We start from the raw sequence: 20,396 nt of genomic DNA on the forward strand, positions 1-20,396 counted from the left end.
TAAAGAAAGTAAATTATGGGGTAGAGTAGAAAAGAATTGTTCTGAGAGGAAAAAGTGTTTCGTTCTGTCGACAGTTCTTCGTGTTTTCAAAAATGTGTTGCTTTCCCCCATTTTTTAACTGATTTGGACGATGTTCTCCATTCAGAAATCATTTACGAAAATGTAACCTCTCTATAGAATATTTTTCAATAATTATAATAATATAGTCCTCCTAATTCAATTTTCGGAATTAAAGTTTTTTTCACTTGTTTTAATTTTTAAAAAAATAATAAAGTGTAATATTTACCCTAATTTCAGAGTGATATGTATGGTTTTCATTTCTATTGGGTAACTTGAAAATTACCCGCAACAAAAATTGATTTATATTTTTTCTGTGGTTTTGCGTGCTTTCATTAAAGCTGATTTCCTATAAGCTACTTTTGCCCCGCACATTATTTGAAATGATCTTTTTTGAAATAATCAGAAGTTGAAAAAAAATCTATTTTCAAAAGGAATCATCCATGAATTACGTAACACATTTTTTGCCTATTTTTACGCCTATATACATAATAAAAACTTTAAATTAACAAATGTACAAAAAAATTAAATAAAAGATAATTAAATTAATTAAAATTTTAATTTTTAACCTATATATTTAACTAATTGAAAGAAAGCATTAAAATTGAACTGTGAATTTAAAAAAAAATTAAAATTACATCATTTGAAACTATAAAAATTCTAAATCGTCAAATTTTAAATATTTCAAATACTTGTTTAGAAACACGTACCTTGGAAATGAAAATCTTAAAAATTTAATAATTTTCAAATATATGTATTATCAAAATACAAGCATTTTTAATTTAACTCTTCAAGGTTGCAAATCTTTCAAATTTAAAAGTTTTTGATTTTGAAAATTAGAAAATAAAAAATTATGCAAGTTTTCACATTTAAAATAAAAAATTTTTAAATTCTTATAATTTAAATTTAAGATTCCTTTATTTCGGAAGATTTAAAATTCAAACATCTTGACTTTCGATCAGACATTATCAAATTTTAAACATTTTGATTTATACATCTTAAAAATTGAAAAATCTTTAGTTGCCAATCTTAAAACTGAAAGAATTTACCATTGAAAATCTTAGAAATTGAAACAACTCATTTATGTTACAAATTTTCAATATCCTTAAACAGCATCATAATTTTATTTCGAAATATTCAAACATACATGTTCAGAAATCTTTTTAAATTTTAAATTATTTTTAAAAATGTTTCTGAACAATAAATTTCATGAATAGGATTCTATTTTTTTTCTTAATTTTAGGAAATGTCAAAAAAATGTTTAAATGCATTAAAATTGTGGAAACTTTTTTTCATCATTTTCGAAAATATTTTGAAACGTTTTGAAATCTTTTTAAATATTTTATTTAACTAAATTTTCGAAAATAAATATCATTTTAAGTTCTCCTAGGAATCCTAAAACAAGCTTTTTATCCTTTTAAAAGCTCTCAAGCTATTTAAAAAGCTTTTAATTTTCTTTTTTCAAATCTGAAAAACTCCATTCGTAATTCAAAAATTTGTTCTAGAATCAGCCGATTTTTCGCGATTATTGAAAACTTTTGAAATTTTTTGAATTTTTTAAATATAATCTCTTCAAATTAATTTTCTCAAAATAAACTGTCATCTTACATTTTCCCCAGAATTGTACTGAATTCTTTCTCTTTTTTCAAACCTTTAAAATCCCTAAAAAGCTTTCTATTTCGATACCTTTAGAAGTGTACATTTTTTTAATTTCGAAGTTTTTTCTGATTTATAACTATTTTTGACTTTTTCTAAACTACTAAATATCTTTTTCGATGATTCCGAATTTTTTAATCCTAAAAATTAAAAGTATTACTCAAAAATCTTGTAAATTCTTTCTCGAAAATTTTAGAAATCTTTCGAAATGTTTTTAATTTTTTTTATATATTTAAAATTTGTTTAAATCTCCAAAAATCTACACTTTGTTTTAAATGTGTTGATTTTTTTATAGGACTTTGGAAATCTGTCTCGATTTTTTCACAACAAATTTTTCAAAAGAGAAAATCATTCAATTTTTTTCTAGGAAATTTTGGAAAGTTTGTCTGTTGCCTTGAAGCGTTCCGAAAAATTTTAGAAACCTTCCTTATTTTCAAATTTTTATTTTGCATTTTTGATTATTTTTCAGTGAACTAAAAGTTAAGTTAAAAAATGTGCATACCTTCGGAAAAATACTGGTATTTTGTTCCATTCTAACGGGACTATTTTTATCAAAAATACTGTAAAAAGAATTATAAATAAGTATCCATTAACCGAAAAAAAAGAAAAAAATAAGTAATTTTTGTTGGTATGTGAAAAAATTTAAATTGCTTATAAATTATTTTTTCTAAAATATGATTTTATATTAGATTTATCATTAAAAACGGTATTTATTAAAAGTTACTAGAAATATTTTTAATATTTGACACTTAACTTTCTCAACCTCTTTGTGTTAGCCTTTGTTCACTCATTTATAAAAAAAAAAATTTTCAATTTCTTCTACTCCTTCCTACCACCTTATTTTATTTTTGGAAAGAAATATATTTCTAAATTTAAAAAACATTATGTAATTTATGGAAGATCCCTCATAAGAGCTTTCAAGGAATTAATTTTAATCCGGTTTTGCGGGTTCTGATTTCATGGCCAAAGTGTTGAATATTGAGGTCGAATTTTCTTTACACAAATTCTGAATATTCTTGTTTTTATTCTCTCGAAGCTGCTTTTCAGAAAAACCGTTTTCCTTTTGTTTCAAAATTAAAAAAGTGATATTTTATTGCCCCTGAAAAAGGGAACCTGGCAGGGTGCGTCATGTTACTTCTTCCTAGTTGATGCATAAGCCCCAGCGTAAATCGAGAGAAAGACAACATGTCGCACTCTGCTAGGTTCCCTTTTTAGGCGCACTAAATTTTCTTTATTTTAATTTAAAAATAAAATAGAAAAAGTTCTAATAAAAAATAGCATTGAGAGAAAAGAGAGAGGAATAATTAGGATAAGTCTAAAACAAATTTGAACTAAATATTCAACTCTTTCTCAATGAAATAAGACCCCTCAAAACCAAATGGAAATAAGTGGCCTTAATTCCTCTTCTTTAGCCTTCCTTCTCTTTAAATTGACACTCCTATCACTTGCAATCCTCAAATTTAAACTCCTCAAAATGAAACTGTTCCAAAGAGACCGTTTTAGTCGAAAGCAGATAATGATAGAGAAAATAATGATCCTCGCATGCCCAGAATGAGGAAGACGAATCTTGAAGGAGAGAGAAAGTGTAGAAAATTAGCTTTCAGTCACAATTCTCTTACCATGACCTTTACTTGTGCCAAACTGGTTTCCATTGGTCCCTGTCGTAAGTGACGTTGAGGTGATGGAAATCTTATATTTGAAGGGATTGATTTTAGGATAAGTCGCATCGTTCGGACTACTATTGCTTGCTGGGAAACCAGTCGAACCTGAGGTGTATCGATAATTATTTTGTACATAATTTTGATAACCATGAGTTCTGGCAGTAGTCGTAGTGAATGAAGGACTATCATAAATGTTGTTGCTTATGTAGTCACTTGTTGGCACATCGCGAGAAGTCGCCAAACTAATTGTTGTTGAGGGTGTTGTTTTGTAAATGGATGTGGTATATTGTTGTGAAAATCGTTTATAGGGACTAAGACTTGCACTAGATGATGAGTGACTATTACTTGTGTAATATGTTGAGTATTTGTATTGAGGGTAGCTGCTGCGAGTTGTTGAATCCACTGGATACCTGTATATCAAATATTAGATTAAGCGGCATTATTTGTCATCCCCCTTTTCAGACTTTGCTCTTCTTTTGTCAGATTTAAATATCAGTTTTTAAACTTTTGCAAAATCGAGCGCCCCGATTCCAGAACGGGACATAACTAGGTAAAGTGGAGGGTACGTTGGCCCCTGGAAATTAAAAATTAATTATATTTTTGGTCTCTCGCTCGTCGTTACATCTACAGTTTTTGGAATTTTTTTATGAAATTTTGGAAAAAATACTCTCTAAAGTATCCTTAGAATAACGATAGGAGCGAAAACCTCATATCATTATTTATAACAAAAACACAAATTGTTTGCTAGACCATTGCGAATGCAATTCCTTATAATCATCGCCCGCTTCGCTTATCGAGAAAAGTTGAAGCAAATATAAACTTCCTGTGAAGAAGTTGTTCAGAAAACTGTGAGGAAGTTTTCTGTGAAAACCTTTTTTCAAAAAAATGAATAGGTAGAAAACTGCGAATTTAAAACTTGAAGCGCGCGACTTAAACAATCTATGTCTATTAGACAGAAGGAACCACTTGCAGTAACTACATTTGAGCTGTCGGATCGAATAAGGACGTATAAACTTATTTCGTCGGGAGTAGGAAGACTCTTGGAAGCTTTTAAAATCATTTAAAATTTAAAATAAAATTTTTAAATTTAAGAAAACTGGCCTTTTTAGTAAAAATCAAGTTTAATTCGTTTTACAATTCAACTCGTGCTCAGTCTGTCAGTTTTTAGGTTTTTTAAATAAAATTTTTAGGAAATGTAGCTCGAAATGTTCTTCGATTGATGACACCAAAGGAATTCAAAAAATTATTTAAAAAAGATTGTTGTAAATTTTGTCTAATGCGTGGCGCTTATCGGACTTCTCTAACTTCCAGCGTTTCGTTTATCGAGCGAATTTTGAGCAAAAAAAAACTTCCAGCGAGAAAGTAGTTAGCAACCGTACAAAGAAGTTTTCTGGAAAATTTTAGCACAATCGAAATGAAATTCAAGAAATTATGAACGTCTTAATTTGATTGCGGCTAAGCGACTCTCGTGCGGCTGTAGCGAGAGTTTCAGATCCGACTCACAATAAAGTTCACCGGCGCGCCAAAAATAAAAACGAAGCAAGTAATCAGGTAATATCGAAGTATTATACATGAATAAATAATAGTTCGTAATGTGAAGTAATTTATTAATTTAATATTATGTACAATAGAATGGTTCTATTTTAAAATCAAACATTTGTTTTTCATTCCTGTTGTAATAGAGCGTTAGTATTTCTTGACATAATATTATTATTTCTTGACATAATATTAAATGAATAAATTAGTTTACATTATACACTATTATTTATTTATGCATAATACTTTGATACTGCCTAATTACTTGATTGAGTCGCCTAGTCGCTATCGACTTGAGACGTTTATAATTTCTTAAATATCAATTCGATTGGGCTAAAATTTTCCAGAAAATTTCTTTGTACTGTTGTTTACAGCTTTATCGCTGGAAGTTTTTTTTTGCTTCAAACACGCTTAATAAACGAAACGCTGAAAGTTAGAGAATTACGATAAGCACCACGCAAGCGGAAAAATTTGTACAACAATCTTTTTTAAATAAATTTTTTAATTGTTGTTGTTCTATCAGTCGAAAGACATTTCGAACTACATTGCCTGCAAATTTAAAAAAAAAATCTAAAAACTGACTGAATAAACTCGAGTTGAAGCGTAAAAAAAATTAAAATTGATTTGTACAAAAAAGCCATTTTTTGGCTTTTAATAGAGAAATAAAAAAGCTACAACTTTTTACTTCAAGGGAAAAAGATGTGCAATGAAATTCTACATATAGATATACTCGTTAAAATTAAAAAAATTTTAATGCTTTTGAAAGCCTTCAAGGGTCTTCCGACTTGCGACGAAATAAGTTGATGTGCCCTTATTCGATCCGGCAGCTCAAATGTAGGTACTGCGAGTGGTTCCGTCCGTCTAATAAACATAGATTGTTTGATTCGCGTGCTCCAAGTTATAAATTCGCAGTTTTTTCCCTATTCAGTTTTTTGAAAAAAGATTTTCACAGAAAACTTCCTTACAGTTTTTTGAACAACTTCTTCACAGAAAGTTTATATTTGCTCAAACTTCGCTCGATAAGTGAAGAGACTGAAGACTATAAGGAATTGAATTCAAAATGGACTAAAAACAATTATTTGTTTTGTTATAAATAATTCCATGAAATTTTTTCAGATTATCATTCTAAGGATACTTCAGAGAGTATTCTTTAAAAAATTAAATCAAAAAATTCCAAAAACTGTAGATGTGACGACGAGCGAGAAACCAAAAATTAATTACAAATCGACTTTAGAAAAAAAACATCATTATCATGCTTGCCTCGAAAATTATGAAAGATATAACTTTTTGGCTAGAGGAAAAAAGATGCGCCATATAATTTCCTGTAAGAGTGCATTCTTTAAGAATCTAATTTTAAAAATTCCGATTTTTAGTTGCCAGATATCATAGTCCCCTCCACTTTACCGAGTTGTGCCCCGTTCCGGTATCGGCCCGCTCAATTGTGATCACACGAATAAAAACGTTTTTTAAGAATAGGACGGCCATTTGGATTTCAATTATTTTTGACATTTTTACAGAACTTCTAAATATCTTTTATAACGACTCGAACTCTTCCTACATTTTTTTTAATTCTGTAAAATGGAAAATATTTTTTATAATTCATGGAATCTTTGAAATTTTAAAAAAATATTCTCTTAAAATTATTTGTTCAAAATAAAGTCATTTTCTTAGGAATCTTAAAAAAATTATTTTTATTTATTTGAAGCCTTTCATAATTAATAAAAAGCTTCTTAATTCTTTGTTCTAATTCTGCGAAAATCGTTGCCTTTGCATTTTAAATTTAAGAACAGTATGATTCAACATAAATAAAATTGGCCCAGTATACAAAAAAATTCAACATCTAATTAAATTCTTATTTGGTAAATATCAATTATTATCAACTAAAGTTACGTATGATGTATGTTTGACGGTATTATCTTAAACTTCAAACATCTATTGTTGAACATACATTTTTTTTCGTGCAATCAAATAAAAATAAAATTTCACTCCATTAAACTCTGCATGGGAATGGTATGATAATTTTTACATTATTAAACTTTGAAATTTATATTTTGATACTTGATTCATAGCAAATGTCATCCCAGCACATGTCAGCCAAGCACATGGTATTCAAGCACATGGCATGTAAGCACGTGCCTTTAATAAAAATATTTGTAGATTCATAAAATAGGGATAATTTTTATATTATCAAACTTGAAAGTAAATATTATTATGCAATAGTTCCTAAACCATTTAAAAAATAAATAGGCTGAAATAAATTGTTATCTAACGAAATAAATTTTCATTTGAAATGAAAGATCTTTAAACAGAAAATAATATTTTGACTGAATTTTGTAATTTATAACTGAAAAGATAAATTCGCAACCATATGTCGAAATAGAAAGCTTACTTTTGAATTAAAAAATATAAGTTTTCATTGAAAAGATGAACTTTTATCGAAGAACATTGTTTTTTAACTAAAAAAGACGAATTTGTAACAAAATGGTTAAATTTCAATATAAGAAAGATAAATTAGAAAAAAAGGTATGGTTATGTTTTCAGTTATAAAAAGTTAATTTCAACAAAATCATAGAAATTGATTTTTAATTAGAGTGATGAATCTTTAACGAATTAGTTACTTTTTCAACTAAAGTAATGAATTTTTAAACTAAAAAGATCGAGTTTTCACCAAGAAGATTAATTTCATGCCAAAAAGTGCACATTCTTAACGGAATATTTGCATTCTCAACCAATGAGATCAATTTGCGATAAAAAATATAATTTTTTAACAAAAGAATGCACCTTTGACCAAGTGATTTAGTTATTAGTTATAAAGATGAATTTTCAACTACTCAGTTTAAAAATGAATTTTTAACAACAAGAAAAGAATCTTTTGACTAATTAATTAAATTTTTTATATAAGAAATGAATTTTCAACTAAAATGGTGAGCCTTGAACCCAAAAGTTAATTTTTAAAAAAGTTGTTCCATTTTTAACCAAATTTTTTCACTTTTTACTAAAAAAATATGAATTTTGAATTCACAAAGCAAAATATAATAAGTAGTTCTAAGCAAATATCTCTTATGAAAATATTTGTGAACCCATAAAAAAACAATAATTTTTACATTATTCAACTTTAAAATTCATATTATTATGTAATAATTCTTAAGCTATTTAAAAGATAAATAGGTTAAAATAAATAGTTAAAATAAACTTGTAACTAACATAATATTTTTTCATTTAAAATTATGAATCTTCAAGCAGAAAATTACATTTTAAGAAAAGTTTTTAATTTATAACTAAAAAAGATGTGTTTAAATAGAAAACACAAATTTTCAATTAAAAATGTGGTTTTCAAACAAAAAATAACAATTTTCAATAAAATGAGAAAGTTGAATTTTCAAAAAAAGGCTTGTTTACGTTTTCAGTTATAATAAGTACATTAAAAAAAAAACAAAGAAATTGATTTCAAGCTATATTAACTTTCTTTATCCAAATGGATAAATATTCAACCATAATAATAAATTTGTAATCCAAAAAGATCAATTTTCACCAAGAATATTAATTTTATGCCAAAAACTACACATCTTTAACTAAATAGTTGTATTTTCAACCGAAGGCATAAATTTTCATTAAAAATTTTTAATCTTTAACCAAGCCATGCATATTTAATCAAATAATTAAGTTATTAACCATAAAAATAAATTTTCAATCTGATAGTTGAATTATTATCTGAGAAAGAAAAAATTTTCACCAAAAATAGAAAAGTTGAATTTTCAGTTTAAAAATGAATTTTCAACAAAAAAGGAATCTTTTGACTAACTAGCTTAATTTTTACACGAGATCACAATTTTTAACTAAAATTATGAATCTTCAACCCAAAAAGTCAATTTTTAAGAAAGTAGTTCCACTTTTAACCAATTGGAATTTTTAATTCACAAAGAAAAATATAATAAGTAGTTGATACTCAATCCATTTTTCTTCGTGAAATCAAATAAAAATAAAATTTCACTCATTTACACTCAGAATATGAACAAAATGTTAATTTATATATTATTAAAGTTTAAAGTCTATATTATGACACTTGATTCATAGCACATGGCATCCAAACACGTGTGTCTTATAAAAATATTTGTGAATCCATAAAATTGGAATAATTTGTATATTATTAAACTTTAAAGTTCATATTATTTACAGAAATTCTAAAATATCGTGAAAATAAAGAAGGAAAAAAGAGCAAAAACGGTATGAACTAGTTACATTATTCCTAGCACATGGCATCCAAGTTTATGGCTCTTGTGAAGATATTTGTGAATCCGTAGGATAGGGATAATTTTTATATTATCAAACTTTAAAGTTCTTATTATTATGCAAGAATTCTGAAAATAATTAGAAATAGAAGAGCAAAGATCTTGCGAATTAAATACTTGATTCCTAGCACATGGCATCCAAGCACATGGCTCTTATGAAAATATTTGTTAACCCTTAAAATAGGGCTTAGTTTGATGTTATTAAACTTTGAAGTTCATATTATTATGCAATTATTATCTAAGTATTGTGAAAATAAATAGGAAAAGAAGAGCAAATACGGTATGACATATTAACTTAATTCATAGCACATGGCTTCCAAGCACATGCCGTGCCAGCACATGGCTTGCAGGCACATGGCATCCACACACATATCTTTTATGAAAATATTTGTGAATCCATAAATAGGGATAATTTTTATATCATTAAACTTTAAAGCTCATATTATTACGCAACAATTCTCAAACTTTTGTGAAAATAAATAGAGCAAGAAGAGCAAAGACTGGATGAACTAATTACTTAATTCATAGCACATGCCATTTAAGCACATGTCATCCGAGCACATGACGTCCAAGCACATGGCATTTAAACACATAGATCTTATGAAAATATTTGTCAATTCATAAATAGGGATAATTTTTATATAATTAAACTTTGAGATTCATATTATTATACAATGATTTTTAAACTATTGGGAAGATAAATAGGGAAAATGAGCAAAGATCTTATAGACTAATTACTTGATTCATAGCGCATATCATCCGAGCACATGTCATCCGAGCACATGTTATCCGAGCACATGTCATTCGAGCACATGGCATTAAAATACATGACTCTTATGAAAATATTTTTAAATCCATAGAATAGGGAATTTACCTGTATTCCGTAGTATTTTCGTACTGTGAGTAATATGGCCGATTTTGCGAGACGGAATTATAAACGTTATCTCGACGTACATAGGACGGAATGTTTTGAGTGTAATCTGGAATGATGTTCTCGTGCTCTGCTACGCACTTTCCGTTTAAGCAATACTAGAAACAATAAAATGTAATTAATAATTTATTCACCGAGTAGCAATCATTTAAAGAAAATTAACTTTGTGAATGTAAGAACCAAACTTAAACTAAATAAAAATCACTTCCTAGAGAAACTTTCTGATTTTTGAAATAGTGAATACATTTTTAATTATAAAATAAGAGATCTTATATGAACAAAAGATAAAATTTTAAAAAATAATTTACATATTATTTATAAATTTTTTAAGTTGAGTTTTCACTTGCCTGGCCGTCTCCGCAAGGGGATCCTTCTGCTGCTGGCCTATAAGCCACACAATAGCCTGAGCCAGCATCGAAGCAAAATAGCTGAGCACAAACACGATCGTCTTTCTGAAATTAAAAAAAATTAAAATTATTAATAAAAATTATTTTAATTATTACTTATTATAATAAATTCCTGTTCATTAGAAAGATTTTTTTTGTGAAAAATGAATTATGATCAAAGAAAATAGATTTTTGTAAATCAATTAGCATCGTCAATTGCGCGCTATGCGCGCGTGTACATTTTCGTTTTAAGGTAACAAATAAATTGTTAATAGTTTATAACAATTTCTAAAAACTACTTTTTTCAAATTCTATTTGTTTTTAAGGTTCTGTAGATATAATGCTTAAAAAAAGTTCAGAATGATTTCTAAAGATTTCAGATGGTTGAATTTTAAACAAAAATATGAATTATAAATGAAAAAATGTGAAACCTAATTTATACTACAACCCTAAATATTTTAGTTATGAATCAGAAACAGTTGAATTCATCCAAAGAAATTGATTATTAACAAAAAAAGTAAAATCCTTAGACAAAAAATATTTCTCATTCATGAAAGAAAAGAAAATTCAAAAACTTTGTTGCATTTCAAAGGCAAAAAGATGAATTCTGAAATCGAAAATATAAATTTTTAACAAGAAAAAAAAAGTTTTAATCAGTCAAATAGATTTTCTGCTGAAGCAATTAAATTTCTCAAATAAAAGTCTGATTTTTAAAAGAATATATGAATTTTATATAAAATAGTTACATCTTAGACCAAACAATTATTTTTGATTAATGTAGTGGGACATAAAGTTGAATTTCCAAGCAAAAAATATATTAAATAGAAATAAAAAATAGTTTTAGTCCAACAAAAACGACGAATTTTGCAACAGCATAGTTGAATTTTTAAACCGAGAATATACATTTTCGATGAAAAAGGTAAGAAGTTAATTTAAAACTATTTTTAAAGATTGCAGGTTTGTCATAAAAGTATCCAGAGAATTCTTCAGAAAATTTGAAAATTATAAATAATTTTTAAAGATATTTAGAACTTTCAGAATTTTGAACAAAAATTAAAAAATATATTATCAATTTTTGAAAACATTTCAAAGTTTTTGAATATATCTAATCTCTACGAAAAATCTTTCAAATTTGTTTTCGAAATTTATACTTTAAAAAAAATTGTTTTAAATATTCTTCAAAGATTAGTTCAGTATTAATAAATGAATTTGGAATGCTGTCAACATTGTTAGAAAGATTGTACATTTTTAATTGACTTTTTCAAAAACTCCATTTTTTTATTGTATTAAAACTTTTCAAAATTCTCAAAAAGCTTTTTATTTAATCTCCATATTTCTACACTATTTTTTAAAATCTTTATAAGTTTTTAATGACTTTTAAATCGGTTTAAAACTTATAAGTATCTCTTAAACAGTATTTTTTCTTAATCTGGTAAAATTGAAAAATGTTGCTTTAAATATTCCACACACTTTTTAGTAGGAAATCATTTATAATGTTTTAAAATATTTTTCAATTTTCTGTTCACATTTATTTTTTAAATAAAAAATCATTGGAATTTTTAAAATAAATTTTTATTCAATATTTGTTTTTAATTGAAAACTTCCGAAATTCTGGATAAGCTTCTTTTTTCGAAAGCTACAAAAATCAACATTTACAAAAAATTTTTGAAATACTTAAAAGTTTTGAATTATTTTTGGATCTTTTTAAAACTTCTTAAAACCTTTTAAGATTATTCAAATTTCACCTATACATTTTTTTAGTTCTCTAAAAAACTTCTAAACGTTCTGAATATTCTTTAAAATTTTTTATGTGAACATTTTTTTTAATTTTGCAGAACTAAAAAAATTGCTTCACATTCTTCCATATTATTTTTCAAAAATTTGCAAACTTTTTTAAATGTTTGAAATCCAACTAAATTAAAGTAAACAGAAATTTGAATAATTGAAAATGATTTATTAGAAATTTTCCTCAAAATCTTAAGAAAATTTTGTAATTCGCTAGAAATATTTCGAAGTTTTCAAAAAGCTGCTAGATTTTTTTTTAATCTGGAAAGATCTTGATTTTGCTTTAGATTTTCTTATCAAATTTTTAATTTTTGAATTATTTTTTGACTACTTAAATACTGTTAAATATCTCTTACATTTACCCGAATTTCGGTCAACAGTTTCGTAATTTTTGAAAACAGAAAATTTTTGCTTAAAACTCTGTTCAAAACTGGCGAAACAAAAAAATTGTTCACAAATACTTTAGAATATTTCTCGAGAAAATGTTCAAATCCTTAGAACCTAAAAATTCAATTGAAATTTTACAGACATCTTATTTTCAGCAGAGAAATTTTTTTTTCACCCGTAACAACCATTTTTTGTAATAGTATCAATAATTTATACATTTCGAAATAAGTATTTGTCCATTATCCTATTTTTCTCAGCCAGTTAAAAGTATGAAAAAGTTTTAAAATTTGTATGAGGTAGCAAAATTTTAAGAGGAGAATTACTTTCAAATATTCAAAAATTATCAAAAATTGTTTCGAAAATCTTATTTTCGGCACAAGTAATTTTTCAACCGGTACGTACAATTTTTTTAAATTTTTTGCTAAAGTTTACAAATTATAGAGTGGTAGCAAAATTTTAAGGCGCTTTAAACGATTATTATTTTCTTTTAATCAATCATGGGATGATCCACTTAAGAATGAATTGTTTAAAGTATTTTTACCACATAATCTAAAGACTGGTTTAGACAGAGAGCTTTTTTCCGAAAAATGCTTTTTTGTTGATTTTTTGATAACTGAAAATGTAATGTTTTCTTACCTAACACTGTAAAAAGTGGCAGCTCACCTTTCACAATAGCCAGAGTGTTGCATTTTACAGGCGCAAAAAACACTAAAATTTGAATTCCAAAAAAGAGCAACAAGAAAGTTTTCTGGAAGAATCTCAAGGTCGAGGCCAGTAATTGCCTTTAGATTATGTAATAAAAAAATTATTTTTAAACAATTCATCCTTGTAGACGTATTATGGATCTTGTTAAACCCCCAGGCATTTGAAGCACCTTAAAAAGCTAATTATTTCTCAATATTGAAAAATCGGTTTAAATTTAAAAAAAAAATGTATCAATAATATTTATAAACATGATAAAATATTTATTATTCTGAAATGAAACTGCTTATTTGAAAATGGTTTTAATCCGACTCACTGAAAGAAATGCTTTTATTGAAGGACAAGAAAAATGTCTTGAATATCTGACATTATAATGAAGGCAAATGCAGAAATATTCTTTTTGGATATTTATTTCGCTTTGTACAATCTCTATTGCAAAAATCATGAATTTTTTCTGCGAGCCAATTTCGCTCGTTTTATGGACTCATTTATTATTAGTTTGTTCTGACGTTGGACGTTTATTATAGCCATTATGGAGTCTTTATTTGTCAGAGTTTCGTGCATTGAACTCAAGTGAATTTTACTCAGGGTCGAAAACTTATAAAGTGAAGAGGAAGAAAAATACAAATTTCTTACAAAGCAAGCGCTCGTTCCACGATCCTTTCGACATTGTGCATCCAGCGATAATAATTTTCCTGGCAAGACTCTCGGTAGTGCTTCATCCTCGTGGGGTGCATTGTAAAGACACGTGGCAGTGTCTCCGCTAGAAGAAAATTAAAATTTCAAACTAGACTACTAAATGCGCGTGCTAAATTTTCTTTTTAAATTATTATTATTATTCTTATTTTATATGAATTATAATATTTACATGACGTTGTTTTTATAATCTTATTTTAAATTATTTCGTACTTAATAATAATTATTATTAAATTTTTATTGAACTGGTAACTCTTTTCTATATTGTACTCATTTCACAACATCACAAACATTAACAAAATTACAATTGTAATAAAGATATTTTAAACAAAAATACACATTTATTATACAAATTATATTCAATATCCAACAAGATGGACTGAAAGTAAAGAATGAATTTATGCTACTTAATTAAATAAAATAATTATTTTCATTAAAACATTAAAATAATGTTTACTTTATATATTTTTTTATTTCATCTTTTATATCTGAAAATTTGATTGAATAAAAATCTTTCTAACTATTCTAAAAAAAAACTAAAATATAGGGTGTATCATATAATTTGAGAATTTGAATTTCGATACTCTTCTCACAATATCACGAATATTTAAATACATAACCTTAAAGTAAATGAACAGTTTATGTTATTAAATGAAACAAAATTAAAATTCAACCCTCATTTAATTTAATATTATGATCAAAATATAACATTGGTGATAATTAATGAATTAGTTAACGAAATAAAAAGAAATAAACAAATATTTCCGTGGAACAATTTAAATAATTTTAATGTAAAATTTTTAGAAATTTAAACTTTCATTTCTATAAATTTAATTTAATTTTTTAACTAATTCTAGAAAAATGAAGACTTATGAACATATGATTGTAAGAATTAAATTCAGATACTTATTTCACAGTATCACAATCTTCAAAAAAAACTAGACAATAAAAATAGTTATATTTGAATCAAGAAGATAAAATTTCCAAGAACAAAAATAATTTTCTAAAAATATATGAACTTTCAACACAATATATTAATCCTCATTTAAATAACTGAAGTTTCAACTAAAATAGATCAACTGTCAAACAAAAAGATGAAGTTTTAAACAAGATAATCCATTTTTTTTACAGGAAAAGAAGATTTTTTTAAAAACTACGTGAATTTTTAATAAAATAGTTAAATGATCAACAAATGAAATAAATTTTAAAGTAAAATGATGATTTTTTAACAAAAAATTTAATTGTTACCTAATAATTCAATTTTCGAAAATACAAATAAATCTTTTACTAAGAAAATAGATTTTTATCCAAATAGTTAAATTATCAACCAACGAAATGAATTTTCAATAAACAGGATTCATTTTCTATCAAAACAGATAAAGTTTCAACTCAGTGAATTAACTTTCAACCAAATAGTTTTATTTTCAACTAAAGAAAATATCAACATTTAAACAAACAAATACATTATTAAACAAGATCATTTATTTTCTACAAAAAAAAATTTTTTAAACCACATAAATTTTTATAAAAATAGTTGAGTTATCAACAATTAAATAATAATATAATTATCAAATGATAAATCATCCCCCAAAGAATTGAACTGTTACTCAATAATGGATTGACTTTTATCCAAATAGTTGAATTTTTAACCAAAGAAATGAATCTCGAACCAAAAAATTAAATTTTAAATTAAATTCTAAAATTTTTAACGAAAAAGATAAATTTGTAAGCCAAAATGGAATACTTGAATTCTTAGTTAAAGAATTAATTTTCCCCAAATAAAAAGAATTTCGAAAAAATACATGGATTTCAAACCAGATGATTTATTTTAAACTTAACAGGAATAGTTTCCAATCAAAAGGATAAGTTTTCAATATAGAAGTTTTTTTTTTGTAAAAATAAAAGAGGAATTTTTTGCAAAAAAGATGTATTTGTAATAAAAATATAAATTTTTCTACAAAACGGCAATAGTTACATAAATTACATAATTTAAATAAATAATGAATCTTCAAACAAAAAAGTGAATTTTACTCTATGATTAAATTTTGTATCATAGAAACGAATTTTCTACAAAAAATATAGATTTTTAAGCAAATAGTTACATTATTACCTAAGAAATGAGTTTTAAATTAAAATGAAGAATTTTAAATCAAAGAATTTTTTTTCAAACAAATTTTTAACTAAAATAGATACATTTTTAATAAAAAATTGAAGTAAAATTTTCAGTTGAAAAAATTAATTTTCTCAAAATTCTTCTTCCACCGAAAAAAAGAGTTTTTAACAAAATAGATGAATTTTGAAATAAAAATATCAATTCTCTAACAAAAAGGGTAATAGTTATGTTTTATGTTCAAATGATTAAACATTATAAAAATTTAAATATTAAACCAATAAAATAATATGTCAACTGAATAGTTAAATTTTTTACCAAAGAAATGATTTTACAATCAGTTTGTTAAATTTAAATCCAAAAATTTGAATTTGCAACGAAATTTCAAAACAATTTAAAAATATGGATTTTCAAAAAGATGGGAATAGTTACATTTTCAGTTAAAATAAGTCAATTTCAAAAAATTATTTTCAGCTAAAGGGACGAATATTTAACAAACAAAATTATTAATTTTTAACTAAATGTTTAAATTTTCAACGAGAGAAGTGAAGTTCAAACACAAAAAGCTCATTTTGTGACCAAAAGGATAGATTTTATGACAAAAAGAAAATTGGTAAGCACATAGTTCTATTTCCATCCAAAGACATGAACTTTTCAAAAAGAGTTATGATTCTTTAACCAAAAAATTAATTTTGAACCACATATATACATTTTTACCTAAGAAATGAATTTTCAATTAAAGTGACGAATTGTAAACAAAAAAAAATTTTTTTTCCACAACATTTTCAACTAAAATGATAAATTTTTACTAAAAAATGGAAGTTAAGTTTGCAGTTAGAAAAAATTAATTTTCTAAAAAAAAAAGAATTATTTATTCTCAACACAGAAGATTCTTTTTCCATCAAAAAGAACAAGATTTTTTATTAAAATAGATCAATTTTAAAATGAAAATATCTTTCCAAAAAAGGGAATAATTACTTTTTTTTATCGAAATTAGTAAATTGAATAAAATTTGAATATTAAACCAATGAAATAATTTTTCAAATAAATAGTTAAATTTTTGACTAAAGGAATTAATTTTTTACTGAAATGATCATTCTTTTTGAAAAAAATTAAAAATTTCACCCTATAATAAATTTGCAACTAAAAAAATGGATTTTGAAAGAAATAGTTAAATTCTCAACCAAAGAAATAAATTTTCAATTAAAATGGTGGATTTTTAACCAATGAAATAATTTTCTAATTAAATTATTAAATTTATAACTTGAAATATGAATTTGCAAACGGAATTTGAAACAAAAAGTGTAATTTTTGACAGAAAAGGATCAATTAGTAATTAAAGAGATGAATTTCCAACGAAGAACATTGTTTTTCAAACAAAAACAGACAAATTTTTTAACAAAGTAGATGAGGTTTAAAATAAAAAATATGGATTTTCAAAAAAAAAAAATAGATACATTTTCAGTTAAAATAATTAAATTCAAAGGAATTAATTTTCGGCTAAAGTGATAAATATTTGACAACAAAATTTTCAATTTTTAGCCAAAGGATTTACTTTTCAAACATAGAAATGAATTTCAAACAACAAAAGATCATTTTTTGACCAAGAAAGATAATTTTATGAAAAAAGGCGAATTTTCAACAACATACTTCTATTTTCAACCAAAGACATGAATTTTTAATTAAAAATAATCAATCTTGTGCCAAAAAAATTAATTTTGAACCAAATAATTACATTATTAAGCATAAAGTTGAATCTTCAACCAAGAAAATGATTTTCTACCACAAAGAACGAATTTTCAACTTAATAGTTGAACTTTTAATTGAGAAAAAGATATAAATTTTCAACAAAAAATTGAATAGTTATATTTCCATTTTTCAAATTGATTTTAAATAAGAAAAAAACCTTTTGACTAATCAATTTAATTTTTCAGTTACGATTAAAATTTTTAACTAAAATTATCAATCTTCAAACAAACCAAAAATGTTTAACCAGATAGGTAAATTTCAATACTAAATCTTATAAGATCATCTAAAATCTCCTGGAATGCTTACATTATTTTTGTTTCGGAGTATCAAACTCATTTTTTTGTGATCGTCCTGAATTAATTTTTTTATTAGAAATATTTCAACAATTGACTCTTCAATTTAGATGTAAAGAAAGCTTAAAATATTAACTTATATATTAAAAAGTTTTGAAGATATTTCTTGCGATCCTGAAAAATCACATGTAATCATCTGAAATCACCTACGTTCCTTGAAATTTTTTTCTGGCCATTTCAACTAGTTATTCATAATTCCCTTACATTCAATTTTTTTCTAACTCCTCAATTTCATTGTTTCTAAATTTCAAAAAATAAATTGATGAATTATTTTTGCTTTAATTTTAATCTAAAAATTACTCTCTTAAAATAAACAAGTGATATCTCACTGGTTGCAACAGCTAGAAGTGAGCGACTGTCAATCAGTGAGATTTTACTGGTTAAACCAGTAGAATTCCATTAAAATGAATGCTTTAAATTTGCTTAAATGCTCTATAATTGATCTGTTTAAGCTTAAATTCTCAAGGTCAAACCTAAGCAGACTCCCCACCCACGATAGGCGTCCCTTGACCGCGTGGAGCGCTATATCACTGGTTGAATCTATCATTTAGCATCACTGGTAGATTTAGTAACGCTCTTTTAGTGGAGTAAATTACTGGTTCAATCAGGCAAATTCGAAAAATCGCTGGTTTACCCAGTCTAAGTCAATAAATGACTGGTTAACCAGTGATAATTCAAAATACTGATTCAAGCAGTAACAATTTTACTAGTTCAATTTAAATGAGGAATTCTAGTAAGAAATTTCTCATTTAAGGCAATTTCTCATTTTATTTTTAACCGCATTTGTGCTCTTTAACTTTTCCTTGATGTGTTGCATATTTATACAAGTTTCTGCTGCAAGTACGTACTTTAAGAAGTGATGGAACGACGATACGCTGCAATGGGACCACTTAAATCCCTTTTCACTATGCCTGAGGTCACTCATGATGTAACCATCTTCCCAGCGACACTTTTCTGCTCCAGGTCCACCGAGATAGCTCGGTGGTGGCGATCCATCGTGCACAGCTCCTAATCTAGATAAAAAAAAAACTTATTCAAAATAGGAGTTTTATATCAAATTTATGATAAAAACGTTATTTCTTTGAAAATTTTCAACATTTATTATTTTCTTTGATAAATGACAAGTTTCCTAGTATTTTTTAACCAAAAAAAGTTTTTATTTTTCGGGACAACTTATAAAGTTGATGAATTTAAAATTTATTTCTTGTTTTCCATATTTAACAATTGTTTAAACAACCACGTAGCGCTTTTTGAAATTTTGGACCCTTCTTTCTAAATTTTCGTATTCTATCAGAATACAAACACTAGTTTTTATTCCAATTTTTTGTATATCACTTTTTGCTACCGAATAATGGTTAAAAAGTTGCTGAATTTAAAAAAAAAAACAAATCTTCTGTTCATGCAAAAATTTATGTGAATTAAAAAAAAAACGAAAAACATATCGACCTAAAAAAACTATTTATACCATTTTCGATTTCAAATATTAATAAAAATCATTTTTTGATTTGGTTATTTGAACACCTATTTTAAAATTTTGTTTTCATGTCTCCTGCATAACCTTTCCTCATTTCCTTTCTAGAAACTCTAGAAGCTTTTCTAATTTAGAAAAAAAATTTCTAATTTTTAAACCAAATTTTACCTTAAAGTAAATAGGGGAATGCTTTTTCCGCTTGAACCGAAATCACATACAAAAATGTTGAACATTTAAAAATTAAAAATAGTTTTTCATTTTTAACACTTCACAAAAAGTTTTTAATATAGAGCTAATATCCCAAAACTTTTTGAATATGCCAAAGAAAAAAAAATCTTCAAAACATAATTATTTTCATTTCGCCCTACCATCTTATATTATTTTACTAATGGAAAAGAAGCCCACTTATTGCACGCTACTTAATTTGATGTCCTAATTATCAAAATGAATTTATGCTTGAATTGAAAGTACTATAAAATACAAATAATAATCAAAGTTAAAATAAATATTAAAATAGCTAGCTGAAATCTAAACTGAACTGAATTTTTATTTTTATTTTTATTGGCTTCCGTTATTCTGTAAACTTTTATTTAAGTAGAAAAATTTCATCTCAGTACCAATTAAAAT

General features: G+C 25.5%; 1 protein-coding gene across 6 annotated transcripts in view; it reads right to left on the minus strand.

Moving 5' to 3' along the window:
* Positions 1 to 20,396, minus strand: part of LOC117177796 (venom metalloproteinase 3-like) — a 300,190-nt gene that overhangs the window by 13,390 nt on the left and 266,404 nt on the right. For 5 of the 6 annotated variants that reach the window (XM_033368725.1, XM_033368723.1, XM_033368726.1 and 2 more), the window contains 5 exons: positions 19,147 to 19,311; positions 14,027 to 14,153; positions 10,478 to 10,582; positions 10,074 to 10,228; positions 3,333 to 3,784 (listed from right to left, as the gene is read on the minus strand). In XM_033368725.1, the coding sequence (XP_033224616.1) occupies positions 3,333 to 3,784; positions 10,074 to 10,228; positions 10,478 to 10,582; positions 14,027 to 14,153; positions 19,147 to 19,311 (1,004 nt within the window). The remainder of the gene's footprint in view (positions 1 to 3,332; positions 3,785 to 10,073; positions 10,229 to 10,477; positions 10,583 to 14,026; positions 14,154 to 19,146; positions 19,312 to 20,396) is intronic. The other variant, XM_033368729.1, reaches the window with a different exon arrangement.

This window comes from Belonocnema kinseyi, chromosome 8, assembly GCF_010883055.1.
Source record: "Belonocnema kinseyi isolate 2016_QV_RU_SX_M_011 chromosome 8, B_treatae_v1, whole genome shotgun sequence".
Taxonomy (NCBI): domain Eukaryota; kingdom Metazoa; phylum Arthropoda; class Insecta; order Hymenoptera; family Cynipidae; genus Belonocnema; species Belonocnema kinseyi.